The sequence below is a fragment of the Lissotriton vulgaris genome, chromosome 4_1 (genome assembly GCF_964263255.1).
Source record: "Lissotriton vulgaris chromosome 4_1, aLisVul1.2, whole genome shotgun sequence".
NCBI lineage: Eukaryota > Metazoa > Chordata > Amphibia > Caudata > Salamandridae > Lissotriton > Lissotriton vulgaris.
The window spans coordinates 1210489956-1210505292 of record NC_141691.1 but is presented as its reverse complement, the minus strand read 5'-3'; the positions used below and the strand labels follow the sequence as shown (position 1 = coordinate 1210505292).

General features: G+C 49.2%; 1 protein-coding gene across 1 annotated transcript in view; it reads left to right on the top strand.

The window, feature by feature from the left end:
• Positions 1-11710: 11710 nt before the first annotated feature.
• Positions 11711-15337, top strand: part of NFX1 (nuclear transcription factor, X-box binding 1) — an 892403-nt gene continuing 888776 nt past the window's right edge. The window contains exon 1 of the mRNA XM_086965422.1: positions 11711-11966. Within this exon, the coding sequence (XP_086821548.1) occupies positions 11945-11966 (22 nt within the window). The 5' untranslated portion in view covers positions 11711-11944. The remainder of the gene's footprint in view (positions 11967-15337) is intronic.

The window sequence follows — 15337 nt, the reverse complement described above, 5'->3', positions numbered from 1 at the left end:
TTGGAGTGGCAGTTACTGTGTGCTGAATTGTAGTTGGGGCATTATTGGCGTTCGGGGGTTGCAGTGTTTTGTTTGGAATGGCTTGTGGAGTTTTGAGGTTTGTGGGGGTAGCTTGTTCTTTGTAGCTATGGGGGGTCCGTTGCCCTTATTGGACTTTGGTTCCGGTCCCCCTTTTGCTGCTTTAGCTCCACTGATGTCGAGTTTCCTCGAATCAGCGAGTTGCACAGTAGATTTCTCAATGATGACTAATCTAGCTTCAATCTTAATCAATCTAGCTTCGAGGGGGCTCAATAGGGACCTAAGAAGTGTGCCTATGTCCTCCAGTGTGATTTCATCGGAGGAGTTATCCACTAAAGCGATGTTAGTAGGCGGTGGTAGTGGCATTGTATTGTGGATTCTAGGGGGAGTTATTATTCCCGACTTCTCTAGGGTGGTAACAGTGATAGCTCCTTTCCCCCCTTTACCTCTCGGCTGTTTGGGTTTTGGCGACTTTATCCTATTATCTTCTTTATTTTGGACCCCCCTCTTCTTTTTTTGTATTGCCCCTTCCCTCACCCCCCTATCTCTATCTAAGCTAGACTCTTTATCGTTGGCTGCCTCTGTGTTGTTAACTAGTGTTATTTGGGGGATTACTGCTGGTGTTTGAGGGATTTGGGTATTAGGTAGGGCCATTAGGCTCATGTCCTCAAAATCACTCGGAACTTCGATAGTAAACTCAGGGTCAGTTTTTGTGATACATGGGAGTGGACGCGGTACTAAGTCAGTCCTTTCTCTGTTTGACACTTCGGGTCTGCCTTCTGGAGTTCTGGCTTGGGCCATTGGGCCCATTGAGGATCTCCTGACCCAGTCTATTTCCTGAAAGATTCTTCTCTCCAGCACCTCGATTTCCTCAATCAGAAGGGATCCAGCTTTGGCAAAATAAGTGTCAATGGAACCCTTTACTGCTCCAGCCGCAGCTAAAGAAGTTTTGGTTCTAGTTTCTCTAGTGCTCATTGCTCTGATAGTCAGAAGTCCTGAATATAGCAATGAAAAGGGGGGGGCCCGGACCGGACTCTGCCGTACTCGAACGGCCTCAAACGGCCCGCTCTTTGCCCGGTCTTCGCCCGCGCGCGTCCCGCGTTCGCGTAAGGAGGCTGGGCTAAGTAGGAGGAGGGGGGCGGGAAGAGGCACCAGGTGCACGGAATGACGTTCCTGCAAGCGCTCCTGGTCCTCGCAGTCCCGCTCCCGGTCGCTGGATGTTGTTTCCTTGTTTCAGAAGGTGACTGAGCACACGGGCTCCCAAGTCACAGGCAAGTCACTATTAGGCAGGCTTCAGGCCAAGAAAAGGATCCTCAACAGTTCGACTGCGAGCGGCTCCCACGAAGCGGGGGCGCGAGTCGTTTTGAGCTCACAGGGAGGAGGGGGCGGGAAGAGGCACCAGGTGCGCGGAATGATGTTGCTGCAAGCGCTCCTGGTCCTTGCAGTCCCGCTCCCGGTCGCTGGACGTTGTTTCCTTGTTTCAGAAGGTGACTGAGCACACGGGCTCCCAAGTCACAGGCAAGTCACTATTAGGCGGGCTTCAGGGCAAGAAAAGGATCCTCAACAGTTCGACTGCGAGCGGCTCCCGCGAAGCGGGGGCCGCGAGTCGTTTTGAGCTCACAGGGAGGAGGGGGCGGGAAGAGGCACCAGGTGCGCGGAATGATGTTGCTGCAAGCGCTCCTGGTCCTCGCAGTCCCGCTCCCGGTCGCTGGACGTTGTTTCCTTGTTTCAGAAGGTGACTGAGCACACGGCTCCCAAGTCACAGGCAAGTCACTATTAGGCAGGCTTCAGGGCAAGAAAAGGATCCTCAACAGTTCGACTGCGAGCGGCCCCCGCGAAGCGGGGGCCGTGAGTCGTTTTGAGCTCACAGGGAGGAGGGGCGAGAAGAGGCACCAGGTGCGCGGAATGATGTTGCTGCAAGCGCTCCTGGTCCTCGCAGTCCCGCTCCCGGTCGCTGGACGTTGTTTCCTTGTTTCAGAAGGTGACTGAGCACACGGGCTCCCAAGTCACAGGCAAGTCACTATTAGGCAGGCTTCAGGGCAAGAAAAGGATCCTCAACAGTTCGACTGCGAGCGGCTCCCGCAAAGCGGGGGCGCGAGTTGTTTTGAGCTCACAGGGAGGAGGGGGCGGGAATAGGCACCAGGTGCGTGGAATGATGTTGCTGCAAGCGCTCCTGGTCCTCGCAGTCCCGCTCCCGGTCGCTGGACGTTGTTTCCTTGTTTCAGAAGGTGACTGAGCACACGGGCTCCCAAGTCACAGGCAAGTCACTATTAGGCAGGCTTCAGGGCAAGAAAAGGATCCTCAACAGTTCGACTGCGAGCGGCTCCCGCAAAGCGGGGGCCGCGAGTCGTTTTGAGCTCACAGGGAGGAGGGGGCGGGAAGAGGCACCAGGTGCGCGGAATGATGTTGCTGCAAGCGCTCCTGGTCCTCGCAGTCCCGCTCCCGGTCGCTGGACGTTGTTTCCTTGTTTCAGAAGGTGACTGAGCACACGGGCTCCCAAGTCACAGGCAAGTCACTATTAGGCAGGCTTCAGGGCAAGAAAAGGATCCTCAACAGTTCAACTGCGAGCGACACCCGTTCAATCACAAAGACCTCCGACAGACCCGCGGGGCATAGTGTTGTACGAATCCAGTGCTCCAGAAAGCACTCCGCGTTGCCCGCCTCCGCCCGTTCCGGAATACCGAGAACCCTGATGTCACTGCGGCATGCTCTCCCTTCCGCATCTTCTGCCCTCCGCTCCAGTGCCCCCGTCGTGGCAGTAAGTTGTGAGACTGTTTTTTTGAGGGACGCCACCTCTCCTTGCAACTGGACGATATTCCGCTCCGCATCAGAAACCTTATCTGCCACCTTTCGCAGATCTGTCCGTAGTAAGTTCACATCTATGGACACCGTTTCGATTTGTTGCTCCAGGGCAGAATGGGACCCCTGGATGGCCTTCAGCAACTCCGCCCGGGAGGGTTCGTCGGGAGTCTCACCCCGCTCGTCTTGCCCCGACTGGCACGTGATCCACTGCGAGGGGTGTCGCTGAGTGGTGTATTGCGTTATGGTGTTTGGCTTCGAGGCATGGGGCATCCTATCCTTACGCATTGCAGACATCAAATGGAGCCACCTCTGGGCTTCTAGATGGCCAAGAAGTCTCTAACAGTCTCACACAAAGGCCTGCGTGGATGTAGGTGACTCACAACCTACCCTCCCATCGCAGTCCCCCAAAATGTCCGCACCAACTCACCGCAGTGTCATTTCCATACGTCACGTTCCATGCAAGTTATGCTCTCGGTGCGGGGGCACAATGTCGAAACCTCAATCGGGGCCAGTCCCTGCGCAATCGTGGTGGACCTTCCAGGTGAATGGGGGCCGCGTCAACTCTTCAGGCAGGCCAGGTCCGTCCGCTAGCCCCAGGTGCCGCCATCTCTCCCCTGCAGCTCAGCAGGGTGGCCGTGTGACCAAGGGAGCCCCGATGATCCAGACCACGAGGAGCCGACCCTCACCCCTCTACCGGGCCCTCGTCGCAAATGGTCCTCGGTGCTCACAAGCTGCAACCCGGCTCCAGTCCTATGACTCCCCAAAGACGGCCTCCAGCCCAGCTCCACCAGTCATGGCAGGCCCAATCCTTCAGTGTGTCGTTTGGCCGGAGGCCCAGCGGACCCCCTGGCGGTCCGCAGATGGCAGCGGGTGCCCCCCTGCCGTCTCTCCAGCTCTCCCGGGGCCGTCCACACGGTTTAAGTGTCTGGGTTCTAATGATTTCACTCACAACTAGTGTCAAGAAAAGTATCTGTTTCTTTTGGAATGTCATGTGAATAGTACAAATAAAGTTACTTTTGGAGAGAAGGTAGCAAGAGTCCTTCTCACCAAGCTATGAGACAGTCCATGCCTAAGGAAAAGGGCAATTTAATGCAACTTAAGTCAACATTTATCATTTGATATATGAGCTCATAATAAAGTTGAAGCATAACGAAATTCAATAAAGCATGTCACAAAAGGAAAGAATTTTACCTTTATCAACGGTTATTTGCATAAAAATGTTTAACTGACCTACTACTAACATTTTGAAAGTACATACATGCAAACTATTCTTAAAGGTCAATTTAAAATTGTTGTTCTCGGAAATCTAAGACTCTAAGAATGCAAAGATTTTCTGGTGTTTTATTTATATATCTGAAAGTATAATCCAAAAGCACCGAGTTTTCGTTTGCTATGGTGCATTACAGTGAAGAAGCTAAAGATGCTTATTTCCATAAATATTTGCACAAGTGTGTGTAAGACTTATTACAGGACTTTCTTCGTACCTGTGAAACGGACCTTTGGCCTCCCGCCGGATTCCTAGTGCTGTTTGTTGTGGTCCCGCACAGCGCCTCGCCGGACCCGCTTCGCGGGTCCCGCAGCGCTTTGGATTGTGGAAACTAAGGACTGGTGACTGCGTGGAGCACCCTGAGAGGAGCGCGGGGCAGGCAAGTGTGTCGGCGGGGCTGCGAGTAACACAGGCAGGGACTCCAGTGTCCAGGAGTCCCTGCGCGCCCAATCAGCATCACCTGGGCTGCTCTCCCCGCTGGCCACGCCCCCCCGCCCACGGAACTTAAACGACCACTGCCCATAGCTTCCTGGGACTTCCTTCGTACCTGTGAAACGGACCTTTGGCCTCCCGCCAGATTCCTAGTGCTGTTTGTTGTGGTCCCGCACAGCGCCTCGCCGGACCCGCTTCGCGGGTCCCGCAGCGCTTTGGATTGTGGAAACTAAGGACTGGTGACTGCGTGGAGCACCCTGAGAGGAGCGCGGGGCAGGCAAGTGTGTCGGCGGGGCTGCGAGTAACACAGGCAGGGACTCCAGTGTCCGGAAGTCCCTGCGCGCCCAATCAGCATCACCTGGGCTGCTCTCCCCGCTGGCCACGCCCCCCCGCCCACGGAACTTAAACGACCACTGCCCATAGCTTCCTGGGATTTTCTTCGTACCTGTGAAACGGACCTTTGGCCTCCCGCCGGATTCCTAGTGCTGTTTGTTGTGGTCCCGCGCAGCGCTTTGGATTGTGGAAACTAAGGACTGGTGACTGCGTGGAGCACCCTGAGAGGAGCGCGGGGCAGGCAAGTGTGTCGGCGGGGCTGCGAGTAACACAGGCAGGGACTCCAGTGTCCAGGAGTCCCTGCGCGCCCAATCAGCATCACCTGGGCTGCTCTCCCCGCTGGCCACGCCCCCCCGCCCACGGAACTTAAACGACCACTGCCCATAGCTTCCTGGGACTCTCTTCGTACCTGTGAAACGGACCTTTGGCTTCCCGCCGGATTCCTAGTGCTGTTTGTTGTGGTCCCGCACAGCGCCTCGCCGGACCCGCTTCGCGGGTCCCGCAGCGCTTTGGATTGTGGAAACTAAGGACTGGTGACTGCGTGGAGCACCCTGAGAGGAGCGCAGGGCAGGCAAGTGTGTCGGCGGGGCTGCGAGTAACACAGGCAGGGACTCCAGTGTCCAGTAGTCCCTGCGCGCCCAATCAGCATCACCTGGGCTGCTCTCCCTGCTGGCCACGCCCCCCCCGCCCTATAGCCTTAGAGCCCATTGTTAGAGTTAAAAGCGATTAGTGACACCGCCTCGCGGGAGCGCGCCGGGAGAAGCCCGGGACAAGGGCGGGACCGTCTTAGGCCGTCCCAGGCCGGAGCTGGCTGGGCTGGGCCTATTCTCTTGGTTTTGTCTCCTGGCTTCTGGTCCAATTAACTGATATAGTGCCCCATAGTCTTATTAAACCCTAGACGCCATGCCGTCCCCGGCAAGGGAAAGCACCCCCATGAAGCAGGGAGGAGTTAAAAATAAGACATTAGAGAATTACTTCCCTCGGGCTGTGGGGGACGGGGACAAGGAGAGCACTTTACACCGGCTCAGGGCTGAGCGGAGACGCTCTATAGACAACCTGAAAAATAGACCTCTTGGAGAATATCCCACTACGCCTAGTGAAGAGTTGACCCCAATAGATGATGTCCCAATCTTGCTGAGGGATCGTACAAAAACCCCCCTAGCGTCACCCACGAGCTCAACTCCAGCGAGCAGCATAAGCCCAAGCAGGGTGACTATTGATCTAATTTCTCAACCTCCCCCAGACCCGAAATCTAGGAAAGCTAAACCTAAGCCAGCTGCAGCACAAGGAGTATTTGGGCCCCCCCCAAACAAACGCAGGAGGAAGACGAGGTGTGCCCAAGGGAAAAATAAACCCCAAACCCCTCATTCCGAGTTTGGGAAGTCATCTAAACCCCCCATACCGACTGTGACAACAGCGGATGATTCACATCCTAAACCTTCTGCACCGGACGGTTTGGCCCCTGTTTTGATTAAAGATATAGCAAATAACATTGCTAATGCCCCCCTTTCTGTCGCCCCGCTAGGTAACTTGGAATTTCTGCTCAGGTCACTATTGTTACCAATTAGTGAAAGCATTAAAAAGGTGGAAATCAGATTAACCATCCTGGAGGCTACACTAAGTAGCATGAAAAACCCGGCCAACTCTCAAGGAAGGCCCCCTGAGCTCATCGTCACTTCAACAGCCCCTAAACAGCCCCCAAAAAGCGCTATGAGTTTAGCCCCGACGCAGGTTGCGACTGCGGCTGCCCCACCACAACCCCAGAGGAATAACCCTGCTCCAACGAAGTCATCTAATCCCATCGGGCCTACCCCCCCTGTAGATTCTGTTCCTCCAGCACAGCCTACAGATAGTGCCTCACTAACACCACTAATGAAGCTTCCCCCCAGGCCACGCAGACCTAACTTACCACCAGAGGCAAATGACTTTACTGTAGTAATGGCGGGCGTTCCCCCGCTAGAGGTGGGTGAAGCTGAGGATTTTTGTGCCCTAAAAAGCAGGGTAATTAAGTGGCTAAACTTGAATAGACCCTTACCAGTACATTTAAATAACGAAATTATAATGGTCAGAAGGGTTCCATGGGTGGGGAGAACACGCAAATCCATTATAGGGGATTGCATATTGGTGAGCTTCAGGGACGCTGGAACTGTCTCTCACATATGCCAGGGAAAGAATAGATCGCAGGTGTCAACCATTCAAACCCTTCATGTGTCTTTCTTCTTTCCCCCTATCCCTGCCCCTGCACATACGCTTCGAACCTATGACAGCTGGGAAAGGGTTGGTCGGAGGGGCGATCGTCACGAATTTAACCCCAGGCCAGTATTCAGCCGCCCAGAGCCACCCCTTCACATATTTAACCGGTTTCATTGTCTTGATGGCCTAGAGGGGGTAGATTGACAAATGGATAATGGTGCTCGGGGAGAAGGGGGTAAAGGGGTCTTGAAAGAAGAGTCGGAGGAGCACAGTCCGGCGGCAAAGCAAATGCCATCGAGTTGTGGCATGACGCCTGCACTGGATGTACCTAGGGCTGTAGATACTGGATGTATAGGAGGGGGACATGGGCCAGACACGGAAAAGTCAGGGTGTGAGTTACAAAGGGGGCACCATGGGGGAGCGGAGCAGGGGGGCAAGGCACTGAGAATTATCTCATGGAATATAGCTGGTCTGGCTGGAAAATTTAATAATAAAGAGTGTCTCGACTATATTAGGAAATTCCATGTAATCTGTCTGCAGGAGATTTGGGCATCTGAGAATAACTTCCACTTGCAAGGGTATAAGTGTTATTTTGTACCCGCCGAAAAATCAAGATCAGGGAGAGCCATGGGAGGATTATCTATTTACATAGACCTGGGCCTTTCGGGCAGTTGCTCTTGCCTAGACGGGAACTCCCATAGGATTCAGGCAGTTAGGTTCTCCGGGAAGGGGCTTAGATTTGTAGCCTTTAATATCTACAACAATGAGACAGCGGGAACCCACACCCCTCTCGCCGCTGAATTGGATCACAGGTTGGGTCAGGAAACAACGGGCCAAAAAAAGGGGCAGCCACATGTGCTGTTGGTTATGGGGGATTATAATTGCCATCTGTGCCCGGCACTGGTTCAAATAAATACAGACTGGTCCCAATGCCCCATGGAGAAGGGGCCGCACTTTTCCCATACACCGACAGGGCTAGCTTTCAGTACGCTCCGGCTCAAGTATGACCTTGAGCACACTATTAACATAATGGGGACGCAGGAGGATGGTACACTCCCAGCCACATTTAAGGGTAGAGGATGCTCATCCTTCATAGACTATATCCTGGTTTCAAGATCTCTGATAAATAAGATAACTAGTGCAGGGATTGAATGGAGCGGTTTCAGTGACCATAACCCTCTTGTCTTGGAGTTGTTGTACAGGGTGGGCTCAAGAAATAGAGCCCAACGCACAATCACTGAGAGGGCAACAGATCAAGGCAGGAGACTAAAGTGGTCCAAAATGGATGGGGAAAAGTTTTATAAGGACCTGGTGGACGCCGGCAAACTTGCCATCAATGACTGTTTAGACACAGAAGTTCACGGATTGAGGCTACTGGAGGCATTCGATCAGATTGCTAATCTGATCGACGGTCTACTAAAGACTAGTGTACCCTTAAAGAACCACGAGAATCCTCGATGGTTCGATAAAGACTGCTCCAAAGCTTTGAGGGAGCTGAAAAGCTGCCTTAAATCCAAACCAAGGGTCCCCCATAAAGTTAAGGCGTGTAGAGAAAATTATAAAAAAGAGATTAAGAGGAGGAAACTTGCCTTGCAGGCAGAAGCGTGGGCAGATTTAAGAGAAGCAGGGAAAGAAAGGATCTAGCGGGTTTCAGGAAAATTATTAATAACCCAACTTTCCAGGAGAAAGACACCCCGGAGATAGGAGCTAATATCCTCCCAGAACAGTGGGTTACCCACTACAGGAGTCTCTATAACCATGAGCCTGGCACTACTGTAGAGTTATCGGCTACCCTAACTCAGGCTCCACCGGTTGAATTCACCATCAAGGAGATCACTGCAGGGATAGAGGGCCTGACTAAAAATAAAGCCCCGGGGCCCAACGGAATTCCCCCAGATCTGTTTTTGAGTAGCATTGAACTTTGGGCCCCTCTAATGACAAGGGTCATTAACACTGCTATTACCTGTGGCCTGCCTTCGTCCTGGTCCAAAGCGGTAATTGTGCCGATTTTTAAGAAGGGCAACAGGGACGACCCCAAGTGTTACCGCCCGATTTCCCTGATTGATGTGTCAGCAAAACTCTTGGGAAGGGCAATTCTTAACAGACTGTCCGAGTGGACCGAAGAAAATAACATCTTCTCGGACACTCAGTATGGATTTAGGACAGGGAGGTCCACTAGTGACCAATGCCTGAACCTTTACATGCTGACTGCCAAATATACCATGGCTAGTGATGAATCCATTTACATGGGTTTCATGGATTTGGCAGCGGCATTTGATCACGTCAACAGGGAGAAATTGTGGGGCATGATGTTTAGTATGGGGATAGAGAGTGGCCTAATTAATATATTGAGGGAATTGCACAGCGACACCACGGCTAAGGTCTGTTTCAATAGGGAGGGGGGACTGACTAACTCTTTTCCCTGTATGAGTGGAGTCCGACAAGGCTGTATTCTTGCCCCTTTTTTGTTTTCCCTTTACATTAATAATTTGGAGCAGTTTCTGTTAGGTCTAAAGGCAGATTGCCCAAGGGTCGGGTCGCGTCATATTCCTGTTCTGCTTTACGCAGATGACGCGGTGCTGATTGCAAGTACACCCAGGAGCTTACAAATCTTGATTGATGGATTCGTCAAGTTCATGGGTGCACTGGACCTCTTTGTTAATTTGGGCACATCCTATGTGCTCCTGGCGGGGAAAAAAACTACCTCTAAATTCACTTATACAATAGGGAGTCACATTGTAGAAGAGGTTAAAACGTTTCCCTATTTGGGGGTAACATTTGATGGCGCCTTACAGTTTGATTCCTTGGTGGAGGAGCGTTGTGGTAAAAGGATTGCATCTAACGGGGCAATAGCTAGCTATGGCAGGAGGCTAGGAAGATGGTCCCCGGAACAGGTGATGAACTTGTACAGCTCTGTATCATGCTCCAAAGTAATTTACGGGGCAGAAGTATGGGGCTTTGTCAATACCACAAGAATCCAACGGGAAGAAAAAAAGTATTTGAAATCAATCCTGAGGGTACCCCAAAGTACTGCTGGATTGATTGCCCACAGGGAGTTAGGGAGGCCATATATAGAAGACCTGGTAAAACTGAGGCCCATTGTAGCCTGGTTAAAAATCTGGGTCAATCCTGATGCGTCACTCAGTAGAGAAATCTTATCGGATTGTTTAGAGAGGGACAAATGTATGCGCATTCCCTGGCTCCATTATGTGAAGAACACCCTAGAGGAACTTGGCTTTGGGAACCTCTTTACTAACCCTGCAACAATTGTAGCCCAGAATAAGTTGCAAGTAGGGAAAATTTTTCTAGAGCGGAAAAACCTATGCAGAGCTGAGGCTGAAGGGTGTAAAAAGACAGTGAGGGCCCATAACCTAGTGAAGAGCGTGGAGGGTATGGAGCCATACTTGTACCTCATGTATAACGCACAGGATAGGTTCTTGATGTGCCGTTTCAGACTGAACCTACTTCCATTTATGTTGGCATCACCAGCAGGATTTGCTTCATCAATTGAACAGAAGGGGTCCTGCGGCTGCGACAACAGGACTCCCTTCACTTTGTCGTACTCTGCCCCTTTTACTCAATGCCCAGGCGCAGATTTCTTGTAAACCTCTTAAAAAAAGCCAAATTGGTTCACGCTAGGGAGGCACTAGTATTTCTACAGAAAGCTTCGGACCCCTTAACATTGTGTAGTATCATGAATTTTATTAAGGTAGCGATCCGTTTAAGGCTTACTAGGGGAGAATAATGAAATGTTTGTAAATTTATCCCTTTTAAGTGTCATACACTGTTTTACTGTCTGTATTTTATGCTCTGTTAATAATTTGTACAAAGGATCTTGGAAATGTTTAATGATTTTTTTATTATGTATATATGTGTGTGCTTTTATGGTGTTTTTAATCACCGAATAAAGATTCTTTGATTGATTGATTGATACTGTTCTATTTTAATAATATTTGTTACTTTTTCATCATATCATGCATTTTCATCAATACTCTTTCATTACGGTTTTGTTAAAATAACAAAGTAATCAATTGATAAGCATATTAGATTCTTCATTTTCATAATTATTCTATTTCTACAAATTCAAGCACATTTTTCAGTGCTGGTGCTTCACCTTTCTCTGTTTCAGAGTTATTTTTCGAGACAAGGGCAAAGTGCACATTAGAGTTTTATTGCCAAAATCGGTTTTATTCCAATGCTAGAATCAGCGGTTAAGAATAGAGAAGCATAATCTTTGCCTCCGTGTCCTTTAAAGAATTGAAAATGATTTGACTCCTCAGCTAGAAATGTTTTTGCTCGTCAATCCCCTACCTTGGTGTGTTCTATTTGAGAACACTAGTTAGGTCATTCCACAGTGAAGAGCTGAAAGAACTTGATAACACAGTAACCAAGTAACTTATATGATCTACTAGATTTAGACACACTGCCAACATTCCTTGTCTTTGAAAGCCGCTCCTCACTATACAAGTAAATTTCCACTACTCAGTGTCCCTCTTAGAGGTAGTAAATGCTGCAGTACGATATTTACAAACAGCATTCTAAAGCTGTCATTTTCCTAGGCATGACGGCCAATGCTCGCATGTTCATTTAGTTCGGTGAGCATTCTAGTTGTTTGTCAAATGTTTACGAGCCGAACAATACTGAGCGCATGCGCAGTAGAACTTCCGGGCGGAATCCTCCACCGATTCAGGAAAGGTTGGTAAGCCCTCAGTCCGCTGGGGGCTGCGGCCAGCGAAGCGCCGCTGTGCGCATGCGTCTGGAGTTAGACGTTCCTGATACTGACTCGCTGCTGGGAAAATTGAGCCGAGACTCGGAAGCCATCTGGGGGTGCGTGAGGCAAGGAGGGGAGAGCGAGGCGCTGGAGCTGACTGTCGCCGGGAACTGGCTAAGTGCCCGGGCATGGCGGAGGCTCAGTCGTCAGGTAAGTGTCATTGACACTCGCTTGATGTTGGGGGGATCTGTTTGGGAACATCTGATGATGAAAGATGTCTGTGATTTGTTATGTGGGTCTTCGCGTTCTGGTGTTATTGCTTTCAGGAGTATACCTGTTCCCCTGGTTAAATCCAAGCAGCAGATCCTCTTCCTTTGAAAGTGAACGGTGACTGCAGCGGTCGGACAGTCTGGGATTCCACATGACTGGGGTGGAATCCGCCTGTAATACGACCCCAAACGTAATTAAGAGGGATATTGCAATTTTAATGTAATTGTTCAAGCCCTTTCATAAAAAACGGAAGTAGTTCTAGTTGCTCCAACTGTCACCACAATCATGATCTCTTCCGATGCCAGTGTTTTTACCTTTCCGGGTGAAAAGCAGCTCCTCATGCTTCATTCTGGAGAGTGCCCCTGGTAGGTAGCAGGCATGATGTCTACCTGGTACTGTTAACAGTACAGTATTAGTACGTATTTACCAGGGAGTCTTATAGGGTGGAATCCTTTGATTGTTGTTTGTGTAAATTCAGGAAACACTTATGTATATATAGATAGATATATCAAAAGACAATCTACCCCTCAGTGCAATTTAGAACCATACAGCTCAGACATTGACAGCTTTTTGTGCCAGGTGTTGCCTTCATTTACATGGCAGATATGTTTGCTTGAGCTTTTTTTGGGAGATAACATGAGTACATCAAGGGCAGGAGTGCTTCGACCACACTTGATAAGGGAAGCACAAAAGGACAATCGTTTACATCTCGAAATTAAATTCTCCCGGGATAATCTTACTTTTCTTTGAGGTTCTTTAACTTGGCTCTTCATCTTCGAATTCTAAGAATAATTCTGAATCAAACATAACGAACATGTCTGAACTCATCGGCATACTTTTCTGGGAAAGATTTTTTTATGTGTAGTTGTACCTTACTTTTGAGAAACAAAATCACTTGTTTGTTCTGCTTTTTTGGTTTGAAAGTCATTGTGCAGATTGTTTATTACCTAAAGCACACTGACTCTCAAACCCAATTAAATATTGTTTATTCTCATGACTAAATAGAGGTAAAAGTAAACACGAAAAGAGTTATTGTACTATTGTAAACAAATTAACAGGAACAACCGTGCAACAAAATAAACTGATATTAGACAACAGACTAACACATGTTCACACTTTAGCAGAACTACCCTCTCTCGTTTTTTCCCCATTAGTCTTACATTTAGTTTGCTCGCCTCAGCCAAGCAATTGCTGACACATTTAAGAACTTGTAACAGTCTTGGACACTTACATAAACTCATGCCCTCCTAGGCCATCATTAGCCTAACTCTCCACCATTCACGTAAACATTCCTCCAATTGCATATGATGTCTTTTTATTTGTCTTGCACAGCACAGTGAATGCACTCATTTTGGTTTATTTGAGCATTAATGTCCGCATCACTGTCAGAAGAAGAGACCACCTCTCAAACCTTACTTAGCATAGTCGTATAACTGTGAAAATATATCAGTAACGTATGTTCCTAAATATCGTATTGGACTTTGTGCACTACCCTGTTGCTGTAAGCAGGTGGGGAGATCTCAAACCAATGCATCAAGAAGCAACATCTCCGTTTCACTTTGATTAACTTTCTATTCACCAAAACCCATGAATTCCTTTATCCAATCAAGAGCCCCCTGTATGTTTACCGTATCGGATGCAAAATAATATTGTCTGCAAATAACTTTATTTAACTTAGACATCCCCTCCACTGGTGCACAAATCTCCCCCGTACTACAAATCTTTACCACTAATGGTTAAAAAAAAGGTAAATTATATTAAGGACAATGAGCATCCCTGCCAGGTGCCCTTATTAATAGACACTGTACCTACAATGCTGGAATTAACGATTATGTTAGCTGATATAATTTCATTAACATGGCAATAAACTGTAAAGGGAACCCACATTTACTTAGACCAAGAAACAAGGTCTCTCAATTCACCAGATATAACGTCTTATCTGCTTCAACCATTACTACTGCTGCAGGCATTTGATTGGAAGAAAAATAATCTATTGCATGAATTTGGAAGTTTGTGTTTATAGCCATAAGGCGATTAAAACAAATTAACTCTGGTCCCTATGGATTAACAATTGACCAGTTGGGATAATCTGGGTGGCCCACATTTTTAGGCCGAGCTATTCGATGCGCATGCGCATCGAGCTTGCGAGCATATAGGGCTTTAAACAAACTTTAACTTACTGGGCGATTTGGTGCTGTGCCCGTGGCTTTTAGGTCAATGCGCAAGCGCATTGACCTAAAATGCGCGTGCACATCACCAAATCGCCGTCTGTTCCCTCAGCCACACTCCAGGCCCCTGCTGCTTTCACACCCTCTCCCCGCTCCGCCCCTCCCCTGCCCGCCGTGTCGCATTTCTCCTCCCCCCTCCCCTGCCTTCCCTCCGTCTTGCTTGTTTACCTCCGGTCGCGCCACTCCTGACTTTCATCTCGGTCTTTGGCTAGCCATCTTTTTTGCTCGTTTCTAAAATCATTTAAAAAAACAGCCTGTAAGTCTAGACTTGTTTAGTTCATTCCTCATTTGTTTCTGTCTTATGTTTTTTCTTTGGAGACGCATCTTTAATTTAATTATATTGATTTCTTGATTCAAATTCACCCTGAAAATTGTGTCCAACATTTTCAGTGTTTTCCTATTATCAGCGTATTATTTAATCCCGATCAGCCATTACTTTACCGGTGATCGGCCTTTGTTTATTTTGTAAAGTAGTGTAACGTTTCATCCACTTGCGCCTATCCCCACCATCCTATCGGTGTGCAGTAGCGCTTCCCAGTGTCACCCAGGTATGGCTCATTCCGGGATCCATTGTGCGCAGTAACTCCCAGCGTCCTTGCAGTTCGTTTCGACACACTAAGCAGCTGCCATTTTTCAACAAGAGCGAAATGGCTCTTTTTTTGCTGGCTCCCACTGACGCACTCCCAACCAGGGACGTGGCATGGCGCTCCTTGGCCGCTGTGTATGGGTTTTTGAACAGCAGGCTGTGTGATGGCACTGCCTGACCCCAAAGCTCGCTCACTTAGATAAGGGCAGGCTTGCATACATTTCTCACCAGTGCTGAAAATTGATGTGCGCTACATTGTTCGTGCATTGTTGTGTAGCCAAGTTTGTCTGGGTGCCTTTTGTGCCTACTGGCCTCGCATTTCTGTGTATGTGTCCTGCAAACATTATAAACACACTTTCACACCCTCTCCCCGCTCCGCCCCCTCCCCTGCCCGCCGTGTCGCATTTCTCCTCCCCCCTCCCCTTCTCTGCCTTCCCTCCGTCTTGCTTGTTTACCTCCTGTCGCGCCACTCCTGACTTTCATCTCGGTCTTTGGCT